This window comes from Erigeron canadensis, chromosome 3 (genome assembly GCF_010389155.1).
Source record: "Erigeron canadensis isolate Cc75 chromosome 3, C_canadensis_v1, whole genome shotgun sequence".
Lineage (NCBI taxonomy): Eukaryota > Viridiplantae > Streptophyta > Magnoliopsida > Asterales > Asteraceae > Erigeron > Erigeron canadensis.
Window position 1 is genome coordinate 29579443 of NC_057763.1, and position 23981 is coordinate 29603423.

General features: G+C 33.2%; 2 protein-coding genes across 2 annotated transcripts; one reads left to right on the plus strand and one right to left on the minus strand.

Annotated features, from left to right (window-relative positions):
• The first annotated feature begins 11207 nt into the window (after positions 1-11207).
• LOC122590701 (kinesin-like protein KIN-12D) lies at positions 11208-21385 on the plus strand. Its single transcript, XM_043762881.1, has 26 exons — positions 11208-11799; positions 11900-12055; positions 12143-12226; positions 12698-12817; positions 12920-13033; positions 13104-13196; positions 13280-13440; positions 13536-13610; positions 13694-13781; positions 13853-13911; positions 13986-14049; positions 14131-14196; positions 14306-14434; positions 14525-14865; positions 14935-15010; positions 15087-15134; positions 15219-15263; positions 15344-15423; positions 15509-15581; positions 15660-16676; positions 16772-17785; positions 18147-19073; positions 19301-19408; positions 19495-19614; positions 19699-19809; positions 20862-21385. The coding sequence occupies exons 1-26, from the start codon at positions 11263-11265 to the stop codon at positions 20991-20993; spliced, it is 5838 nt and encodes a 1945-aa protein (XP_043618816.1). The 5' UTR covers positions 11208-11262; the 3' UTR covers positions 20994-21385.
• A 184-nt stretch (positions 21386-21569) lies between these two features.
• On the minus strand, positions 21570-22799 carry LOC122593363 (CCG-binding protein 1-like). The gene is made up of 3 exons (XM_043765757.1): positions 22487-22799; positions 22249-22322; positions 21570-22049 (listed from the first exon to the last, which is right to left on the minus strand). The coding sequence occupies exons 1-3, from the start codon at positions 22683-22685 to the stop codon at positions 21699-21701; spliced, it is 624 nt and encodes a 207-aa protein (XP_043621692.1). The 5' UTR covers positions 22686-22799; the 3' UTR covers positions 21570-21698.
• Positions 22800-23981: the final 1182 nt, after the last annotated feature.

Sequence of the window (23981 nt, forward strand, 5' to 3'; positions counted from 1 at the left end):
ATTTTGCTTTTATGCTTTATCAAGAAGTTATATAACAAAAATAACTGGTATGTCGCTAGAAATTAATTCCGTTTTACTTGCACATTTATTTTTAATCTACGGTATAAATGTTACTCGTACTTCTTTATGATTCCTGTTTGGGCAAGGAATGAAGAAAATGGAATTAAACTTACAATTGAAGTGTACATATATATAGTAGTGATACAATTTCACACATACTTTACCAAAATAAAAAATAAAAAAATTCACATATATACTAAATGGAAAGAATTTTTTTTTTGTTATCATGTCTTAGTTTTAGAAATATGTGATTAAATAGTGGGTCACTATGATCAAATTGAAAACGAAATTTTCTTTTTAACGACAAATCTACTCGACCTATTCAATTATTTCAAATAATCGTAAGCTAGAAAGATTGAATCATAGACGCTCTTCACCCCGAAAGGGCAAAAATCTCTATAAAGTGGGATAATCTCATAATCCCATTTTTAGAACCAGAATCCGAAGAATGAACCGTATGTTGCTAATTCTGTACGTTTATATTAACTTGCCGTTTCAAAGAAGAAAAAGATGATCAACATTATAAAAAATTAAAAAGTACTTAAATGATCCAAAAAAAAAGACAGTTTTTTACGAACTTTTAGGCTTTTAGCCTTTATATATCTCGTATCAAAAATGATACTCCATCAACATTACAATATATATAGTATCGTATTTGAGGAGATGTACTTTGACTTGACAATATATATGTATATATCCAACAAGAAACTACTATTAACAAAATCTAAAAAGAAAAAATAATAAATGAACATATATCGATCGGCCACAAAATTTTCTTCTTCAAGGAAGAAGACCAATGAAAGGAGTTGAAGGAGAAGAAGAAAGACTTGGTTGGTTGTTTTGTTGATGAATTGCATACTTCAATTCTCCAAAGAATTCCATCACATACTCAAACCCAAGCTTCATTATTTTCATCCATAAATCCATTTTCTCAATCATCTTTTGTATATGTATATGTATTTCTGTGTTTGAGTGTATTTTATAAATGCATGCAAAGATGCGTTTATTTATAAGGCAGATTTAAGCACGTAAATGTGTGTATTTGGTGAGTGTATTAATCTTGAAAGTGATCGAAAGCAATGATCAAGCCGTTTTATATGGCCTTTGGTAAACTTGAAAGGGCATATTAGATTAGATATACTAAATAATAATTGAGATTGAACGTGTGATGTAAGAAGATGCATGGAAGATATGTAAGGCAATACAAGATTGACTCATCTTACCAAATGCAAGCCTTATCTTCTCATTAAGAACAACATATAATGTAAAATGATAAATTCTCCTAAAACATTAAAAAAATAACATGTGATATCTACTAATTTTCTTTTCTAATTTTGCCTCTGATTTTTTCACATGTCATCATCTCATAGTTAGGAGAATTATTAAACTATTTGGTTACGAGAACTAATCATTTCCTACAAATAATATATTATATGTAAACAAAGGAAAATGATAAATCCTGTAAAAAACTAATCTAAAAAAACTCTTAAAATCATTAAATTTTGACATGTGCATATCACATCCAGAAGTAATTATCATTTACTCGATCGTGTGTAGTGCAAGGGGTTGAACGTTTTGTGAAATGGTGGTAGTCGTGGATGATAGGATTATTGACATTATTAATCAATTAGTGGATAGTGGTGAAATAAGGGGTTTTAGTTTGATTAAAAACGATATGATTAAAATTGAGTGTTTGAGATTAAAACTTTTGAGAAGGGTCGACTTGGTGTCGACTGTCGACCTTGGGCCGTCTAAACTCCTATTCAAATTCTGGGCCGTCTAAACTCCTATGTAAGTCGTGAACTTGATTGCTTTTCTTGGCTATATTTTTTCCTAAGGTATAGTAAGAGTAATCTACGCAAGTCTTAACAAGCATTATGAAATGTATGATACTAATTGGATTGTATAAAATAGATGATAGCCAAACTATCAAAAGCTGTATCAAAATATCATAACTATATGCTTGTAGTAGAATGTATGTTTGTTTTTTTTTTTTAAATTATATTATTAAGAAAATGTTTGGGTTCACGGTTTGACCTAACAACCTAAGAAATCAACATGAAATTTTCAAGTTGATGGGTTGACAGGTCGAAATTACATAACCTAACCTGGTTATTTTTAGGTCGATTTCATCTGAAGTTTCATGTTCGGTCGACTATTGACAGCCCTAGTCTGAAGTAACATTGTCGGTCACAGCTGGAGTGACAGCAAGTGATTTATTTCTCAAGGAAGGTTTTGTAACTTAATAATTTATAGTTTATTATTTTACTATGACATATAAAAACAAGCTAATAAAGGAAATCTTTAGATTAGTAGTGAATTAAGATGGATTAATCAACATCAGTGGAAATTTTGAAAATACATAAACTAGAAGACGCCATGAATTATATGCATAATCATATAAAGCTGTAATAGAAGAAAAATGGTATGTGAATTGCTCTGTCGAAATGGGAATGGGTCAATGAGTGTGAGCCACAAAATGTTTAATAAAAGGTTTTGTTACGAAATGATTTTTTTAGTTAATTAATGGATATGATAATCACTAATGGGTTATTAAAAAAGTTTAAAGTACCTACAATGGAATATTCTCTAGTGGATTGCTATCTTTGCTCCTACAAAACGTATAATAGTTTTATAGATCATGTCTAAGTCTTTGAAACAAAACGTAAACATCAATTGAAAATGACAAAGACATTTTTTAATTCTAAAAGTGAGTCATTAATCAAGTTGTTTCATATATATATATGATATGATGTTTAGTTAATGATTAGTAATAGTTATATATAGTTATATAATATAAACAATCACACCTTATACAAATATACAATCAAGGCAGAAAGATACGTAAGGTGTATCAAACATAGCTCTTCTCGATCATCATATCAAACAAAATGTAATTCACCTAACCTATTTAACCCAAACCCATTTAGATCGAGTATTATATAAGTTTGGTTATATTCAACACCTTACCTCAAGTGTTCAATTTTAGTTTCAAACTCTGTTCTTATTGTGATTTAATTTGTATAGAACGATTAGAATGTGCATAAAAACTATCAAGTATTTCATTGATTTATCTTTCTATATATATATGTGTGTGTAAATAGCTCAATCATGTTTCCGATATGCCGTAGTTCATATACATATTTTTTTATGTTTTATGTAAGAAAATGGAAATTATTGGCTTTATGTTTTATGTAAGAAAATGGAAATTATTGGCTTTATTAATTGAATTCTATCCTTTTTTATTGTTTTTCTTTAAACGAGTAGTCTAATACAATAGTTGCATACAAACGAACTTACAGAAACGGGGATGAATCATGGATGTATATATGTATTATATGTATGTTTGATAATTTTTTAAGACTATATTTTCTATTTTGTGGATAATGATAAAGACGTGCATGTAATATTTTTTGTTATTAGATTAACATTAAAAGAGTTGTCACTTTTGTTTTAAAAAACCATATGTTTCTAAAAGCTCACTTGTTTTAATATACATGGTATATACAATGATTATAATTATAATAATTGAAAAAATGTTCCATCTAATAATAACTAGGATTTTACTCGCACAATACGGCGGCGGTGATGTTAGCAGCGGTGTGGTATTGGCGGCGATGGTTAGTAGTGGTGTTGGGCGGCGGTGGTTGGTGGTGGTGGTGGCGGTGTGGTTATTATTGTAAAAATATCAATGTAAAAAGGTTAGTGTAGTTATTTTAAGAGTCGATGAGTTTATGTTGTAAATCATTTCATTAAGGGTACGTATTATATGTATTTTAAGTGAAGAAGTTTTAAATTAGTGAATAAAAAAGAGAAAATTAACTAATTCATTCAAGGTAAAATGGCTATTTTGTATGAGGATATTCTTATGAAAGAGACTGTTAAAAAGTATTAAGTCTGAAAATTTAATAATTTTTATAATTCTAACCTAATACATTGTATCATTTAAATGGATGTAAGTCCGGGTTGTCTCTGACCCAAAACATCAACTTTTTATCTATTTTGTAATATTTAATTAATACTGGTTAAAACTCCACAATATTTATATATTATATTATAATTCACGATCCAATATACGGTACCTTTTTTTTTTACTGTACTAAAGACTTAGATTATTGATGGACTACTAGAATATTATTGATTAGAATATTATTGAGTCATTAAGGTACTATCTGATTATATTTCTATTAAGCAATGTTATCAATACATCAATTCAGAAGAAAACCTTTTCGCAAAATTTAAAGTCATGGACTTATAGTCTCTAGGTCTTATCCCACTAATTTAGTCACAATCTTATACCTAGACATGATTGTATAAACGCTAATTTAGAGCACCACAATATTGACGATCCTTGAGTTGATTTAATGAAGTTTGTCGCTTAATAAAAAAATACAATCTAGAATATACTTGTTCAAAATGTTAGTTATGGCCGAAATTGTTTGAGCTTCTCTTCTCTATTTTTCTTCTTTTTTCGAATATTAAAGAAAAGTAAAAAATATATATTTAAAAAACCTTTAATCTAGTGTTTTTTTTTAATACTAAAATTTGTACCTTGATGGCTTTGAAACAAAAACTCATTGGAGTTGCGTACTTAACATGCACTTGGTTTTAGTTATTTATTTATCAATATTAATTACGATTTATGATTAATAATTTATAAATTGATGGTAATTTATAAAAACACAATACTGTAATTTTGATAGTATTTGCTCTTTTTAACAATTTCTAAATTTAAAAACTCCTAAAAATTGATATTTGGTATCTGGGATTTTCAAGTTACTATTACATTGTAAAATGTGACGCACTAAAAACTGTTTAATATTTACAACTGAAATGTCACTAGTAGGAATGCAGGAGTGGCTATACATCTTGCACTATCAAATGTAACGTGCAGTGCAATTATTTTATCATATCCAAAAGTCCTTTTAGAAGAAATTGGAAACGTCAATAGAAAGACAAAAAATAAAAAATCTTTTTAATTCTAAAAGTGGTTCAAAGCAAGTTGTAATATGATGTTTATGTTTATTAATTTATAAACGAAAACAACTATACTTCTATTCATATTTTAGAGGGTGTTTGTGAAGTAAGTTTATGGATTTGGGTTAAGGCATCACTTCCAAATTTGGATGCATAATTGTTATCAAAAATGAGAACGTTTAAAGCTAATGTATACATACAAGTTACAACATTCATAATGATATTGATTTTACCTAATACATAACGCCATCATATTACGAGTATGTCACATTTATCTTTTTTGGGTTTGGGTCACGTATGCGAGTTTTTATCAAAAACCTTCCTAGGCCTGAATCAGGGTAAAAATAAAATCATCCACATATCTAGCCTTAGACTTGAATATTCGTTGCAAACAAAAAATTTGACTAAAAAAAGTCAAAAAACAGAATATTTTTATCGTTTAGCGTGTTTTTTACAAAAAAAAAAAAAATCGTTGCAAAAAAATTCATCGCAAAAAATCATTTTTCCCGTAGTCTACAACAAAGAGTTCCCGTAACAAGAACCACTTTATAGCTCTTGAATGCTACCTACCTATCTACCCGGGCCCTTTGTTCAATCATGTATGAAAATGTGAAGCAGTTCCATACTTCCAACATCAATGGATAAGGTGCACTAACACTTATAACATATATTATATAAAGCATTAACTCTTTCTTTTTTTTCTTTTTTTCCCCTCAAATTACAACTTTAAATCATCCAAAATACTCCTCTTTTTTATTTAATAATTTAAATATCTTTACTTAATATACCTATAATACTCTTAATGAAATAAATTACAACATAAACTCCTCAACCTTTAAAACAACTATACCACCTTTAAAATTAACTTTTTTATAACATTTTTCATAAAATAATCATTATTTTCTAAAATATACAATATAATAATCATTATTTTCATAAAATAATCATTATTTTTAACATAGCTAATGTGATATATATGTTATGAAATTTAAACAAATGTTATTTTAATATAGTTTACTCAAAATATATAATATAATAGTATTGAACATAATAAAATATTAAACACTTTTAACTTAAAAAAATCAAATTGTATTCTGGTACCCACATAATATGCGGGTTGATTAACTAGTTAAATAATATACTAGGATACTGACTTTAAACAAGTTAAGGTTTTTAAGGTTGATAAACGCAACAAAACAATGACATCTACATTATAATACATTTAAAGTGAGCTAAAAAAAACATATCTACTTACCAATGGGTGAGGTTTTCGTGTTACCGTCGTCATGTAACCATATAGGTGTAACACCCGTCATTTAAAAACTTGGATTTTCAAAAACTTTGTCAAACGGCGTTTAAAAAATAGCGGAAAAGATCACTTTCAAACTTGCCACATCCGTAAGGAATGGTACCTTTCATAAATGGTGTTACTAAGTGCATCATCAAAACATTATAAATGAAATTCAAGTCTTGACACCAACATAAATGCTCACATTATTACAAAGTCTTAAACCATAAATAAAGTAGCCAAAACATAGGGTTAAGGGAGGTCTAAGCATTCAACAAACTATGTTAGTCTTCTTTATTACTTCTACCCATCTCACCGAGCTAATCCTTTCCTAGCTCAAGCTTGCTTATTCAGAAGGCACAATATTTTCAAAAGATAGCTAATAAATTAGCTGAGTAAGATAACATGATTTGAAAACATTTGTCATTTCATAATATATTAACAAAAACGTGTTATAAGAGTTAATATCACATACATAGCATTGCACATAATAAACATAACACAATATGATCATCATATTCCTAATATGCCTAACTTTTCTTTCTTTTCTTTCTTTCTTTACTTTGTTTCTTTGCCTAGATGTAGGCTAAGTGACTTATGCCACTTACATATGGGATGTGGGATTTGTGTGTAGGCGATCGTAGACCATACATGGAGTCCTCACACCCGACATGATGGGTAAACCATAAGGTGGTCCATCGGCGTCATTAAGGAATTGACAAAGTCATTTCCAACTGAATAAATCGTTTATACTTTTATGCAATGGTGGTTAGTTACTCCACCCGGAATACTCAAACGTAACTATGCCACGAGAGGTATATCATGATTCCCAAACCAGGTGACCACGTACGCACTAGCTAGCTCCTTGGAACTAGCACGGGTTAAGCTTAACACAAGACTTTACATATGCTCGAGACTTCTTAAATATATTAGCTTAGGCTACACTTTCACCTAAACTAATCAAATACATCATCTTTTACTTTAGGGCCCTTAAACGTGCACGTGACATGTCAATCCTAACCATATGTCTAGTGACTAGGTGTTCAAGCCACGCACGCAATCATATAACATAAACATTTCATCTTTCATAAGCACATAACATAAACATTTCATCATTTCATAGCATATGCACTTACCTCATACCTTTGCAACCTGTATAAGTATGCCATACATCGTTAATGGTAAGCATCGTATCCCTTATTAACCTCCTATAATCACCCGTAATCATATAAACATGCATACATAACCAATTGGAAATTTAACTTATAAAAACGTGTTTTGTTGTACCATCAGGTGACAAAAAGACGTTATCTTACCTCGGTACTGCGTAACAATGAGTTACGTATGTCTTACAGTGCTTGCTAAGTGCTCCCGACAACCTAGAACGAGTATAAGATCGATCTATAAGCTAAACAAGACTTAAGTACTGTTCGGACCAAATATGCACCGCATGAGGAAAATATGCACCCCATATTTCCAAAACCTCATAATATGCACCACATGGAAATAATATGTGCCACATATTTCAACTTTTCAGAAGTCAGAAAGTTTCATGTGCTGCATATGCTCCGCATATTTTCAAAACCTCAGGATATTCCCCGCATGGAAATTCCATGCACCGCATATCGGGCTCCGATTAGCAAAACCCTAACTTAAACTTCTTTAAACGAATTCCATTTGAATCCAAACCCTTGATCCGACTTGGAGACTTAATAATAACCTTTTTAATGATACTTTTGGTGACTTTAATCAATCAATTGATTCTTTAATCTATTGCAACATATATCATATTTTGAATCACCCGAATAACAAGAAATTGGTAAACGTTTAATCAATTAACCCAACCTAAACCCCATGCCCTGGATTGAACTAATATATTAGACTCATATGATCAAATTTCAAAGGGAAAGTACCTATATTACCTGTAGATGACTTTGAGGATTTAAAATCTTAACCAAACTTGCACGAAACACCTAGAATTGAAGAGTTTAGATGAATGATTACTATAGAAGAGGGAAGGGGGTAGCTGGGGGTTTTCTCACACATGTAATGCAGAACTTTTGGGAATTAGGGAAGCCTAATTAACCCTTAAGCCCTTGGCCATCAACTCCTAATGTTACACTTTGGTCCCTTGACTTATAATCTTGACTTTTGTAGCTTAACTTTACTTTCGGGAGTCTTAACGATCTAACAAGCACTTAACTTTCATACCTCACTTTAAATTAGGTTCATTTAACATATCTTAATCATTTAATATTAAACACATAAGCATTTAATCACATAATCTCATACAGGGCATATAAACTTAACGAACTTAATGTTGAATAATGGTCAAGTCAATAAGTCAAACTTGAAAAGTTTTGGATATTACAATAGGTTCAGTTTTGAAGCTTAAGGAACATGTTCTGCCAATATCAAGTGGAGAAATTATATCTTATCATCCATGTGTGAATATAATGACTTACGAATGATGAGCTTTGTCCTGTGCGCTTTGAATACCAAAATGTACAATGAAATCAGAGGGTTCTCACCCATCATATCTTCTTGTTATATAAACGTCTTCCAACGCTTTAATTTTTGAATAATCGAAATATGCCGCTGGGAAAATAATTTATCTTCCTAATACCACCAAAATATGACATGCAATTTAGACTAACTTTTTTCTTTTATTAATCTTATCTTTTATGATTCTATAGTTAGATGGATTTTTTTTTTATAAATTTAGTTACCTGTATCACAAATAAGTGAACTTTAATAAAATATTTTGGATAGTGAAGTTAATTAATTTACTCGGATTTTTGTTATAACCATAGTTGTCGACTCGTAACTTTTGTCTCGACTCGAAAACATGATTTTTTGACTCGTAACTCAAAACGTGACTCGACTCGTAAGAATCATGACACTTTTAAATATTACATAATATATTGTATTCTATACATATGAAGTTTTTAAAAGAAAATATAAGTTCATTATCTAAATAGATTTACCAAAATATTACATATTTAATAGTTTTAAGTCATAAATTTGGAATTTATCTTCAAATTCGCAATTAAAAGATCAAATTTTACATTGATAACATATAATATAATTTAGCAAACTAAATATAATACTGTATATAGAACTTTGTTCATTTGAGTCTTAAATTTCTTTGAAAACTAGAGGACAAATCTTGGCCATTAGATTATCCCCTCAAAAATAAATCCCAACCCTTGATATCCCTCCCCTTCCCCGTCGTCTCCTTCCCCCCAACACACACACACACAAAATCTGCCTCTCTCTCTCTCTCCCCACTTTTCCGGCGGCGGGATCTTGAACCACCGCCATCTGCATCTTTATCTCTGACCGGCGACAACGACCAACTCCTCCTCCTTCTTCTCCGGCGATACAACCGTCTGAAAATGCAACAAACTTCGTCGGAAAACTTCAAACGCCGATATATCCTTCGTTCCTTCGAATTAGAACATCACACTTCTACCAAAACACTCACAATCACACCGCAAACAAACCTTGACCAGAAATTAATCTGATTTATACCGTCGGAAAACTTGAAAAACTCACCGGAAAAATTAAAAACACTATAGCTGTGTTATTTCTTTGAATTAATGCATGAAACTTGTACCAAAACACTCAGAAACACATTCCGCACAAACCCTATTCAATAAACACTGTTTTTGAGCTCGCCGGAAAAATCAGTGTCGTCGGAAAAATCAGAATCCACCATCTCTTGGATCGCCGCCCATCAAATCCATACCATTCCCATATGCGTCCCTTGACGGTCAGTTTAGAATGGATAAGGGCCTCTGGCCCGTTCCGTATCCACCCGAAAACGAAATTGATATAGCCGGAGAAGTCGCCGGAGAAGATTCGACGGCGTTAGTGTCTTAGTGATTACCAATCAAGCTTGATTTGGCTTGACCAATCAAATATGATTAGAAAATGTCGTCGGAGTAATTCACCGGAGTAATTCGCCAGAGTAACCAATCAAATATGATTGGACAATGTCGCCAGAGTAATCCGCCGGAGTAACCAATCAAGCTTGATTGACTAGACCAATCAAATATGATTGCACAGTCGCCAGAGTAATTCACCGAAGTAACCAATCATGTTTGATGGGATTTTGATGATGGTTGATCCAAGGGCTGAGATTAGTCCCTTGGTTTCCATCATTTTTAAAGGATCCATATGAATCCAACCCACTGTATATAAGTAATTCACCAGATTAACCAATCATGTTTGATGGGATTTTGATGATGGTTGATCCAAGGGCTGAGATCAGTCCCTTGGTTTCCATCATTTTTAAAGGATCCATATGAATCCAACCCATTGTATATAATATATAACTACAATATCAAATACAATAATTATAAGTTCCGTTCAAAAAAGAAAACCCAATAATTATAAGTTTGTGACTCATGACTCAGTCAAAATTTACACAGCGACTTGTAAGAATTTGGACAAAAACGAGTCACGTAACGAGTCAACTCGCTTTTGGTATAAACCGACTCCACACTCGTAAAATTTAACAATGGTTATAACTTTAATTTACTCGTATCAATTAACTTTAACTTTGTTTAATGAATACAATCCTCGTATTTTTATGCCCTAAAATTTTTTGTAGCCGTTATAAATCAGTCTCTAGGCTTATAGTACTATTTTGCATTTTTGTGCCCCAATAGAGCCTTATCTAATTTCAAATTGGAATAAAGCGCCATTAACGTTGCCCCCAATTTTAAATATCACAATCAGATCTCTTCTCTTCCAAATTCATTCATAAAGTTTTCATTTTTTTCCTTCCAGAAACTGATTCAAGTAAACACACATAGATATATAGATTCTGTATCTAATATTCTTAAATACTTCCCTTTCTTGTTTTACTAAAACCTATGTCAAAAAAATTTCATTTTAGGGTTTTAGATTTTTAGAAATTTCTAATCAGGATGTTGCGAGATACGAAACTCGGGAGACGAATCTCGGGCAAGCATTTAACTTTTGAAGAAACCGAAAATGTAAACCCAAATCATGAACTATCTCAAAACCCTAAAAAATCGGAGCAAGATTCAGGGTTTAAAAGCACCAAACTTTTTAAAACACCCACCAAACAGAAATCAAGAAACATGGATTTTGGGATGTCGATGAGAACACCCGAAAAGCAAGGGGCTTTTTCGAGAAATCGAGACGAAGGACGAGTTGGGTTTACTCCTAGGTCATGTAGGACTGTTGGGAAAGTTTATCAGGAGGCTAATTCTACTTTTAGTACACCATCGAAGACCGTAAGTAGACCTCCGAATACGGGTTTGCTTTATACAGGTAGTTCTAGGCCGCCGGTTAATGGAGGTGGACGAACAAGTAATTTTACTGCGTTATCTAAAGGAATTCCGGTGACGTATAACAGTTTTACGACTGTAAATGCCGTTGATGTTCCACATTTTGAGCTAAGAGAAGATCCATCTTTCTGGATGGATCATAATGTTCAAGTAAGATTTTTTTATTTTTTTATTTTTAAAATAATTTTTTTAGTACTAGTATTGTATCGAGTATGCATACTTGTTTAATTTCGGATTTATGATTTATTAGGTTATGATTCGTGTTCGACCACTAAATGGCACGGAGATAAGGGCACAGGGCTATAACAGGTGTTTGAAACAAGAGAGTGCCCAATCCTTAACATGGGTTGGGCATCCGGAGACTCGGTTCACATTCGACCATGTTGCTTGTGAAACGATTAATCAGGTACTGAGTGAAAGAAAATGGATAGTTAAGTTTGTTACCTAGGTTTTATCTATTGCAGAATTTTAGTAACAATGGAAATTTTTGCAGGAAACACTTTTTAAGATGGTTGGCTTGCCAATGGTGGAAAATTGCTTGTCAGGATACAACAGCTGTATGTTTGCATACGGGCAGGTAATATTAGCTCATAACATGTTCTTCATATGTAGTTCATTCTTTAGTGAGTAAATTATATTTGAGGAGTGTTTGCATTTTGCTTGTGAAAAAGATAGTAATCTTGTCTAATTATAGTCAAATAGTTGGGCGGGTTGGATGTGCTTTAAGCTATATGAAGCGGTAAAAATAAGACGTTTAAGTGTTTGACGTATTATGTTATAATTGACCAAATGATCACAATGGATATTTATACGAAAAGTAAACGTTTTGTTACAGGACATAATAATGTCGTAAATTAGGAGCAAATGATTCTCAAGTAGGTAATTTAACAGCTTAACCTTAGATAATTCTGGTTTCTGAACCTCTAATAACTTAAGTAATCAGAAGCATGTTATTTGAATCTTTATGTATTGATTATCATGACCTCAGACGCTTTCCGTAGTTTGTTACTTGTTTCTGTATAAATATATGACTATGTACCTTTTGCAGACTGGAAGTGGGAAGACTCACACAATGCTTGGTGAGATTAATGATCTTGAACTAAAACCAAGCCCATATCGGGGGATGACACCACGGATCTTTGAGTTCTTATTTGCTAGAATCACCGCGGTAGTTATAACATAAAGCTAATTTTTACTTGAGAGTTATAACATAAGTATTAAGTGGTCCCGTACTACCATCTTATAAATGCGTCTTCATATTCATGTACAGGAAGAGGAAAGTCGAAAGGATGAAAGACTTGTGTACAGCTGCAAGTGTTCTTTCTTGGAAATTTACAATGAACAGATAACTGATCTTCTCGATCCTTCAACTTCAAATTTACAAGTATGTTTGTTCCTTTTGTGATGTTATGGTATTATTATAGTGTAATATTCTGATATACTCCAACTTTTAGCTGCGGGAAGATGTTAATAATGGCGTATATGTTGAAAACCTTAGTGAATATGAAGTGTGTAGCGTGGGTGATATTCTTAAGCTTCTAACTCAGGTAAACTACGATCTTTATTGTGTAATAGAATTACTTTTCCCCCTTTATCTTTCTCTTTACTTATATTCTGTTTTTTCTTATAGGGTTCTGCAAATAGAAGAGTCGCTGCTACAAACATGAATAGAGAAAGCAGTCGTTCACACAGTGTTTTTACATGTGTGATTGAAAGTAGATGGGAGAAAGACTCCACATCCAACCTGCGATATGCAAGGCTAAATCTTGTTGATTTAGCTGGTTCAGAAAGGTCCTGCATCTAGGCAATATTATTCGAGTAGTTTTTATCTTTTAATTGTTTTGGTTTTGTTTTTAGACTCAGATTTTACCGTTTTCTATAAACAGGCAAAAATCCTCTGGTGCTGAAGGTGAACGCTTAAAAGAAGCTTCAAGTATTAACAAGTCATTATCTACGCTTGGGTATGAACGGTTTTAGAAATTAGCTTCTTCTTGGTAATTATTTTCCTCACGAAAAAATAAAATTCAATGCATATTCTCTACAGTCATGTGATTATGGTTCTCGTGGACGCTGCTCATGCAAGGACACAACATGTTCCTTATCGAGATTCCAAGCTCACATTTCTTCTTCAGGTTCTTTAAAAGTTTGCTTTTCATCCATCAAAATGTTACTTTCATTTTTACTTACTAAAATATATATTCAGGATTCATTGGGTGGAAACTCGAAAACAATGATAATTGCTAATGTCAGCCCATCAATAAGGTATATTAATATTGAACCTTATGTGAAGATGCAATGTAACTAGCAATATAATCATCTTTGCTTTCTGTTTCCAGTTCTGCCTTCGAGACATTAAGCACGTTAAAGTTTGCCCAGCGTGCAAAACTCATCCAGAACAATGTAAGGAACTCCTTATCTCTCTTTTGGTCTTAACGTGTTAAACAAAACCTTAAATTATCTACCTCATTTCCATTTACGAAGGCCGTGATTAATGAAGACGCATCAGGAGATGTTGTCGCACTGAAACATCAGATTAGACTTCTCAAGGTAAAACCGTTCAATTCTTTCCTTGATTTTCAAATTCAACAAAACAGGATCCACCATTCCATCTGTTCGTATGCAAAATAAGAAATATTCGGTCTTTCTTTTTGTTTAGCAAGAGCTTGCGTTGCATAAACGCTACAGTATATCTAGGTCTCTAGCATTTAGTTCAAAAGATGAGAATGGTAGCAATACAAGTTCAGTTGGAGATGATGACAAAATTCTCAGGGTGTCTTGTCAACAGGTATACATGAACAACCAATGTTTTTATCTGTTAGGATTTTTGTCTGTTTAGGGAGAAACTTCATTTAATTCTTTTATCTTGTTATATTAGTTGAAGGCCTTGGAGACTTCATTAAATGGAGCCTTAAGGAGAGAGAGATCAACCGAAAATTCTATTAAACATCTTGAAGCAGAAATTGAACAGTTGAACTGTCTGATTCATCAAAGGGAGGAGGAAAACAGGTGCACGAAGATGATGTTGAAATTTCGAGAAGACAAAATTCAGAGAATGGAGTCTGTTCTTGGTGGAATAGTACCTGTTGACTCTCACTTGCTTGAAGAAAACAATACCCTCAAAGATGAAATCGAAATTCTTCGTGCAAAAGTTGATAAGAACCCAGAAGTGACACGATTTGCTGTGGAAAATATCCGGCTTCTTGATCAACTTAAAAGGTAAATTTTGACTACATGAAATTCGACAGTTTATTAATTATGTAATGCGATACATTTTTTGTTATGTAGATATCAAGATTACTGCGAAGAAGGGGAGAGGGAAATGTTGTTGACTGAGGTATCTGAATTGAGAAATCAGGTAATTGTGACTTAGAAAGGAAACAAGTTTTTCTGTTTTCGTCTTGGTTAATTTCTTTACAAGGGAAATTGTGTTATGGCAGTTAATTCATTCACAACAAGAGAATCATATGAATCCATATATGGAAAAGGTAATCATGTGCAGATTGTTAATACTTCACCTCTCACATGTACCAACTTTAAACTTTTGTTAATTCTTTGGAAAATGGTAACAGGAAGCTGCAGACGACAAAAAAGAAATTTCTCTTCTCCAATCAGAGGTTCTGCTTAGTCGTTTCTCAATAATCTATGTATGATTTATTGAGTTTTACTCGAGTTTGACATTTTTCTCTAATTTCAGTTGAAAAAGAGTCGAGAAGAGTTAGACAAGTGCAGGGATAACCTGAATTCTTGCCTAGAGAAAAATGCAATACTCTGCAGGTAACAATTAACATAATTTTTTCGACTAAAAACTTGCACGAATGATTGTATTATTCTAATTTTTTTTTAAAAATAATTTCTACAGAGAGATTCTTGAATTAAATGCTTCACTGGAAATGAAAAAATCTGTCCAGGAGGGTGACATTGAGGTCGCAAAGGTAAGTCCATTTACGTGTTATGTATGTTGTGTTTATATAAGAGTCATTCTGAAAAAAAAGTATTTGATTCTTTTTTAGGAACCCATATTGGAATCTTCTTCACATGGTGATCAGTATTCTCAAAAGAAAAATGAAATTCTTGGAAGGGACAAGGAAGAAGTAGTGGATTTACAACTGGAGATAGAAATTCTTAAGATTATGCTTAAGGAGGAGAGATCGGCCCGTGGGGAAACAGAAGAAAAGTTTCTGTTGGTAACAAAACAATGTGAAAACTTAAGGGAAGAGCTGCTTGAAGCACAATCTGTCATTGAAGCTCTAGAGATTTTACAGCTTGCGTCAATCAATGGGCTGGAAGATTCAAAAAATGGCAATAAGCAGAATGATGAAATATTGCAGAATCAAGGGATTGAAATGACATCTTTGAACAGTAAGAATATATGTGAAGCATCAAAAAACCATTTGGAAAACAGAGAATCATCTTTACAAGAAAAGTTGAAAAAGGTTCAGGATTCTCTTGAAAAGGCCATGAAGTTGAATATGTGGTACCAAACTGATCAGGCATATCATGCATCTAATGAAGAAGAAATGGATGAGGTGCGCAAGCAAGTTGAAGCTGAAACTACAGATGTCATAGTCTGTTTGCAGGAAGAACTGGGCTCTTTTCAGAAGCAAATGGATGAACGTATCCTGATAGAAAAAGAGACCCAACAAAAATGGAGACAAAAGTGCGAAGAGTATGACTTGCTGGCTAGTGAGATTGCTGAGGTGCTTAGTGTGAGCCACAAGGCACTTGACGATGCCTCGAACCAGCTTAGTATCGTAAAAGAAAGATGGGTTTCTGAGCCATTACAGATTATTGCAAGAGACATATCTGAAAAGGAGTTAAGGATTGCAGAACTTAACTCATGTTTAGAGGATGCAAAAAGCAGATGTGGCGAGCTGGAGTCTATGTTGAGGTCATTAAGAGGGGCAACCTTGGTTATGTCAGAAGCCCACCAGCAAGATGGCACCAAAAAAGATCAAAAAATTGATCAACTATTATCACAGTTAAGCGAAAAAGATTCCATCATAATACAGTTGGAAGAGCAAATAAAGGTTCAACTTGATTCTCTTAACTTTCCTTTATTTTCATTTAAAGATCTATTCATAATTTTCTGAATTTACATCTAGCTTTATCTGTGATTGCATAGGTATATGAGGGTGAGCTGACTGATGCACGGCTAAATGCAGCACAACAAGCAGTGGAATCTTGTTGTTATCATGATAAACTTGTTGAAATCCAAAACAACAATAAAGAAGCTGGCATTGTGATCAACAGCCTATTCTCCGAAAATGAAGCAATGAAGTCTGACATTACAGAGTTGAATTCGGTTCGCCAAAGACAGATTGAAATCGATACTGTTGGAGAATTAAGATGTTTGGAAGAGAAGCTAGTGACGGGTTTCTTTGCCAAAGAGACCGAGTTATTTATCTTGTCCTCAAAACTAGAACAAGTGTCATTAGAAAATAATGGACTTGAAAAGCAGATAATTAGTATGTCTGCGGTCCTTGAGAAGTTTAAGGAAGAAATAATTATTTTGGTCATAGATATGCAATATAAAAATAGTCTCTTGCTGGAAAAAGATGCTGAGATTGGTCTTTTGCAGAATGAAATCAAGATGCAGAAAAAAGCTTTCGAGATTTCATCATGCAAAATTCAATATGAACTGGAAGCCAAGGCCGTAGAGTTGAGCAATATGAGATTAGAAATGGATGAAAATGAGTCACTCATAGTCATGATAAGAAACCAGAAAGATGTGGTCGAAGCTTTAGAGTATGAACTTTATGAAAACATTGTAAAAGGTCAGGTTCTTGAAGCTCAGTTGAAAGAACTCTCCAGAGAATGCAAGTATTCGGAATCGCTATCTTCTGAGATTCATTTTCTGAAAGAAGATGTGGAAGGTATCTTGAAAGCAAAAGAGTTGACTGAAGAGCAGCTTTCAGAGACAAAGCAGGTTGTGGAGAGATTAGAAATAGAAGTTCTTGAAATCAAAATTGCTCTTGACAAAAAGAACACTTTGGTGGAATCATTGACGGGAGATCTGGAAAGTGTTATCTGTGAAAGAAATGATCTCTATGTTGAGCTTCTTAGAGCAAGGAAGGAGGTAGAGATGACAGATGCCTTCACTCAAGAAAATGAGGCAATCGCTACTAAAGCAGAACAAGTATGTTTCTTCATATTTAAACATACCAAGCCAAGCTAATATAACAAAAACTAAAACAAACACTAAACTGACTTACTTTCAAGAGGTAGTTGCTCTCCAAACAGGCCGAATTTAATATATATAGATATTTCTCTCCCAATGCAATACAGAATCCTTAACTTATTAGAATGACTAAAAGTAACATAATTCTTTTATACAATTATTATGCAATAACCCAAAAGAGACCTTGTTCTCAAGGAGTTAATGCAGAAAACTTTTTTAGGTTTCCAGTTAACGATTTGCTCAGACATTTCTGATTACTTAAAATATCAAAGACAATTAACTCAAACAAACTGACCCATATTACTACTCGTTTTTGTAGCTATATGAGCTCGAAATTACGGATGCAAAGGTACTCGCAGCACAGTATGCAGTGGAATCTTCCTGTTATCTGGATAAATTTGTAGAAACCCAAAACAGTATTATAAAAGCAGATTTAATTATCAAAAAGTTGATATCTGAAAATGAAAAAATGAAGATTGACATTGCAGCTCTGAAAGGAAAAGAAGTTGCTTTTATGAATGAAAATGATATGCTGAAGGACAGCTATTCACTTCTTGAAAAACAGCTTAAATTAGAAGTAGAAGAACTTGAGTGTATGATTCTACATATTCAGGCTACAGTAGATGAAGATCTCATGGCAATGACCTCTGGTTTCTTAGACGTCAAGTCTCGGTTTCATGACACAAATAAGTCAGTACAGACATGGTGTGAAGAGATCTGGTCTGAGATAATTGCAAAGGGTTGGGCTATATCAATTTTGCATGTTTGTTACATGGGGGTTTTGAAAGAAAGTGTGTCTGGCTTTAGTGCAGAAAATAGTCTCCTTTACCATGACCTTTGTGTATCACATTCTCTGGTGTCTCAGCTAAGTGAGCACAATGGTAATTCAAGAAGAGAACTAGAAGCTTGTAGCTTTATACAAGGGAGGCTATTGACTGATATCAAGAATAGTTATGATCGTATTTCAAGCATAGAAGAAGAAGCTGAGAAACTCTCGATCAAAGTAACTAGTTGTGAGAAGAAGATTCAAGACCTACAGGTTTTGGATGAAGCAATGTTAAAATGGTCTACTCGTATGGGACATGACCTCTCTATGCTAATGAAGGAAGTGACAAATGAAAACAATGAAGATTTAAGATGTTTGGAAGAGAAGACAGTGACTGATCTGTCAGCAAAAGAGATTGAAGTACTTATCATGTTGTCAAAACTTGAACAAATGGCTTCAGAATCTCATGATCTTCAAAAGGCAAGTTTTCTTTTTTTACTTTGCAAAATATTCTTTTTTCTTAAGAAGGCAAATAACCAGACAAATACACACATACTTAAAAGAGTGTCCTCGACGGGACTAGAACCCACAACCTATTGGTTTTGATGGGTCACCTCACATACCACCAGGCTAAAGCCCTTTAGTACTTAACAAATAATTGATGACTACATATCAATAATATTTTATGTTGTGATAATAATAATTAGGAGTTTGAAAAGAGTAAACAGTACGCTTCGGAGAAGGAAGAGGAGGTAAAACTTTATGAGAAGTCAGTGGAAGAGCTCGAAAGCACTATTAGTGTACTTGAGAACCAGGTGAACCTCTTGTCAATCTTAGTGTAAAAAGACTATTTTCATAACGTAACTTGACAAAATATCGTTCTTTTTGTTGAATGTATAAGGTCAATATGGTCAAAGCAGATGCTGAAAGACAACGGTTAAAGAGGGAAGAACTTGAATTAGAGCTTCAGAAAGTTCAACAGAAAGAACAGTTGCTTACTATGGAAAATGAAAGTATCAAGGTATGAAGCATATAAAAAGAATAGTGAATATACTTGATATCCAGTTTCATGTACTTTTGCTAATGAAATGTCGATCTTTTGTAGACCGAGAACGCCAATCACAAAACGAAGCTCATTGAGCTTGAAGATGAAGTAAAGAAGTTGTCAGGGCAACAAAATTTGCAACAACGTATTCATCATCTTGCGAAAATAAAGGTCAGAATTTTTGTTTTCTTTCTTGAACAAATGCTAAAAAGAAAATGTTGCATTCTCGACCTGCTTACTTATTGTTGAAGATTATCCTATAGTTGCAAGTTGTAGTAGCCGATTACATATAACTTCCTCACATAACTCTCATTCTACTAACTATTAACTTTGAAAATATGTGGTTGTTGCAACTAATTTTGTTTGGCATATACTAGTTATTTCTCTATGTAAAGAGAATAGATCTATGCTTGTAATTCGACCACAGTTATCAAATTTACGAGTAATCAGACCCTTAGATCTGTATACAAGTGTAATCATCCGTTGTCGCTGATGTCACTGGAATCCCTAGTGATTGGTGATGGGAGAACCAAAACTAACTGGCGCCACTGGCATAATCATTCATCACACCATTCGTGAGTTGAAGTACATAGAACGCTATTTAAGAAGTTAAAGACCGACTAATATCTGTTCATACTGTTGTTCATGCTCGTATACCAGATTCGACTACTGTCCCTATAGGTTCTTATCTTTTAAGTGGATTTCAACAATTGAGTGCAATCGTAATGGGTTCTTGACATGGTTTATTAACAGAGACGTGACATTCACGAAGACAATCCACCATCTACTCAACCGTGGCCAGAGTCAAATCCAGATAAAATCCCAACCAACACCAAAGAAATACTCCCTGATATAACCCCTTCAGGACTTCCCATTGCCCTCCGGAAGGGGACCCGAGCCTGCACACAACATTCTTCTACATCAAGGTTCGTTTCATACATAAAAGCTGACACATAAGCACCACGTCATCACTTTAATAGGTCACCAAATTACCCACATTTAAGTGCCACATCAACACCAACTTAGCAAAGTGGACCTCTTTGTGAAGTAGATAGTTATATATGGAATTTTTCCTTTCTATGATTGCTAGAAACAAGTAATATAGATAGTAACTATTTTTTTTATAGCCCCCTTTAATTAGTAAATGTAATCAGGAAGACATCCTTCACACGTAATATCTTATGATAGTGTTTGCTGAAGGCCAATGTTCTTTTTTATATCAGGAGGAAAACAATGTGCTAAAGAAACAGAATGATGAAATTAGTCTTAAGCTTAGAAGAGCGGAAGCCATAGTTGCCAGAGTCAAGGAAGAGCTTGCTAACTTACGTGCAAATGGGAAATCAGCAGCACGTTGACTCTCAAGGAAGCTGAGAATAACATAAATCTGAGCAACAAGAGTTACAAGACCTTAGCCACGGGGCCGCTCTTGAAACAAAAGCAAGAGCTCTGCTGTGAAGTGAAATTGACTATTTTTGGACTAGTGATGATCACTATTGATTCATCAAGGTCATAGATCAAGAAACCTAACAGTAAGGTATATATCAAGATATTCATATTTTTGATTGAAGAATCTCAATTGAGATTTGCACATTCAAGATTTCTTGAAACGACAAAGTTAATGTTTGTGGGTATAGCTTAAGCTAAGCTTAGGTACTTAACTAGTAACTAATTGATGTTGTGGAAGATGTATATATAAAGTTTAGTTGCATAGTTCTTTCTCATCTGTAAATACGCAGGAAGTAATCAAGTGATGTATGTTTTGTTATCTACTTCTCCTGGCTTCCCACAATGTGATATTTGGAAAAAAAAAAAATGTTTTTTGTGATACATAAGCTTTACCCTTTTCTATTTAAGTGATAAACCGAGTTCTTCTGCTACAAGCCAATACATACAATGAAAAAACTGGAAACAAGTAAAACATGTTCATGACCTACAGGAACAGGTGAATAAGCAAACTATTGATACAAACTAGCAACAAGATATATGTATATATATATGTACATACAGTGATAAAAATACAAATTACAAAAATCACTCAGACAGTTGAAATGATTTGAGGTTTAGTGATCAGGAGTAGGGGAGAACCAAGCAGGGGACCTTCCTTTAGACCGAAGCAATCGAGTGAAAGGGGAATCGGGCATTCTCCCTTTTTCTTCTTCCTCCATTTCTTCCCTACTCTTCGGCAATCCGCTTGGTACAGGACATGCTCGTCTACTTTCAACAGCTGTTGCTGTTGCTGCTAATGGTGTATTCTCCGATTTCAGTTCATTGACGACGTTTGTTTCGTTCTTTTGGTCTAGTTCTTTTTTTGCCTTGTGGATTTCCGAGATTCCGTGTAAGCATCCGATCAATGATTTTACGCCTCCTGATTCTATTATCACTCTCTCCACCACTTCCTTTGGCGCTTCTTTCTATTCATTTTATTATATATTGAAGTTATTATAACGATTATTAACTATCTTTGTTTGTGTTATATAATACTCGTATATCAATGAAAACGTTCATATATTATACATGAATTGTTATATAATACAAACAAATATTTTTATGCTCAACCTAGAATAAAACAGAAGAATTGACAGATAAATGTGTAATTAAGCAGGCACTTACTTCAAAATCTTTGAGCTCAAAATAAGCTCTCCAGCAGCTATAAGATGGATCGCCTTCCAGTGTTGAACAATAATCTAATAATAATAATTATTCATAAACCAAATATTTATTTTAGTATTAACTTATATTACAGCTAATAATAATAAAAAGATTAAGACATCATGTAAATTTATATGTAGACGTACATGTAGTTAAAACATTTATAACTACTACTCGTATAATATAATTAGTAGAGCACCTGCTAAATCATTTTCGGATTTTTGGATGAGGGGAGGATCCTTAACGATTCTGTCAAATTTGCTTCTACTAAACGGCTCAAGCTTTGGTATATACCCATTGTTTCTTGACGAACAGCATATGGTCGTTGACGGAGGAGGAGGGGGAACTAACGGCGGTAAATTAACGGAATACGGAACTGATTTTATCATCATCATCATCGTTATATTATATTAATTATTAGTGATACAAATATATATATTTATGAATTTTGTTTTGTTTAGTGTGTATTATACGAGTACTATTTTTGAATGTTTCTTTATGTGCAAGTGAAGTCATGTTATATTTGTATGAGTTTTAAGGTGGTGGTGCGGAAGATATTTGGATAAGAATGAGATATTTTTTTAATGACTTTTTTTTTTTTTTCTTTTTCCTTTTTTGTTTAATCTATAAATATATAGAGTGACTGCGGGTGAGGGTTGTAAGGTGATCTTAGCCGTTGATTGGTAGCTCTTTGATGTATGTGGCGACTGGTGAGGGGCTGATATTAGATACGGTTGGCTAAGCTGCTTTTATAAATCTGAGAATGGGATATTTTTTAGTTTTGTAGAACATCTGTGGGCGGCCCCACCGCTGTTTCACTTTTCTTCCAATCCCCGATAACCTTATCTTCATCCACAGATATAAAAACACTTGCATTATATTCTACGAGAGAAATATAATATAATTATATTTTGCGGCGGTGATGGTGAGTTGATGATGTAACGGCGGTGGTAGTGATGAAGTGATTTATCTGTAGGGTTCCTTCTTTAGTCGTATAGGCTCCGCCTTTGGATTTAAAAATTCGTCGAAAATATATCGAATGACCCTTTAATGAAAGAACATGAAATTATAAGAACACCCATATAATTTTCATAACTTATGATGGTTTTTGAGATAAAATATTTTAAATTAAACAAATTAAATAAATAAAATGATTTATGAAGAAGGGATAAAAAAAATGAGCAGTTGAGATTTGAGGAGAGAGAAAGAGTATTATAATTATCTTAGATAAATATATAATATATTAAAGGAATATTTTGGGGAAGTAAATGTTGAAACTTAAAATTTTAGACAAGGACTATTTGCTTTATAATATAGTATAGATATTAAGATATATATCGTATTGTATAATTTATTTTAATTCTATTAAAAGGAAAACCAAAATGTATTAAAACACAAAAACGAGTTACTAAAATTTAGGGTTGTCAATGGGTTCGGGTTGACAGGTTCAGGTTGGCGGTTGAAAAACTCCGACCCTAACCCAATCCACTAAAAGTTTCAGGTCAGAAATTTCAACCCTGACCCACAACCCGCCAACCCATGACCCAACCCATGTGACCCGAGAAGCAAATATATATAAATATAAAATGGAATAAATCAACCAATATAAAGCTTTATCATTGATGGTGTAAGCCGAAAACGAAGGGTACAAAAAAGAAAGAAATACGAGGGTATTGTTAATACTTGGCACAAAG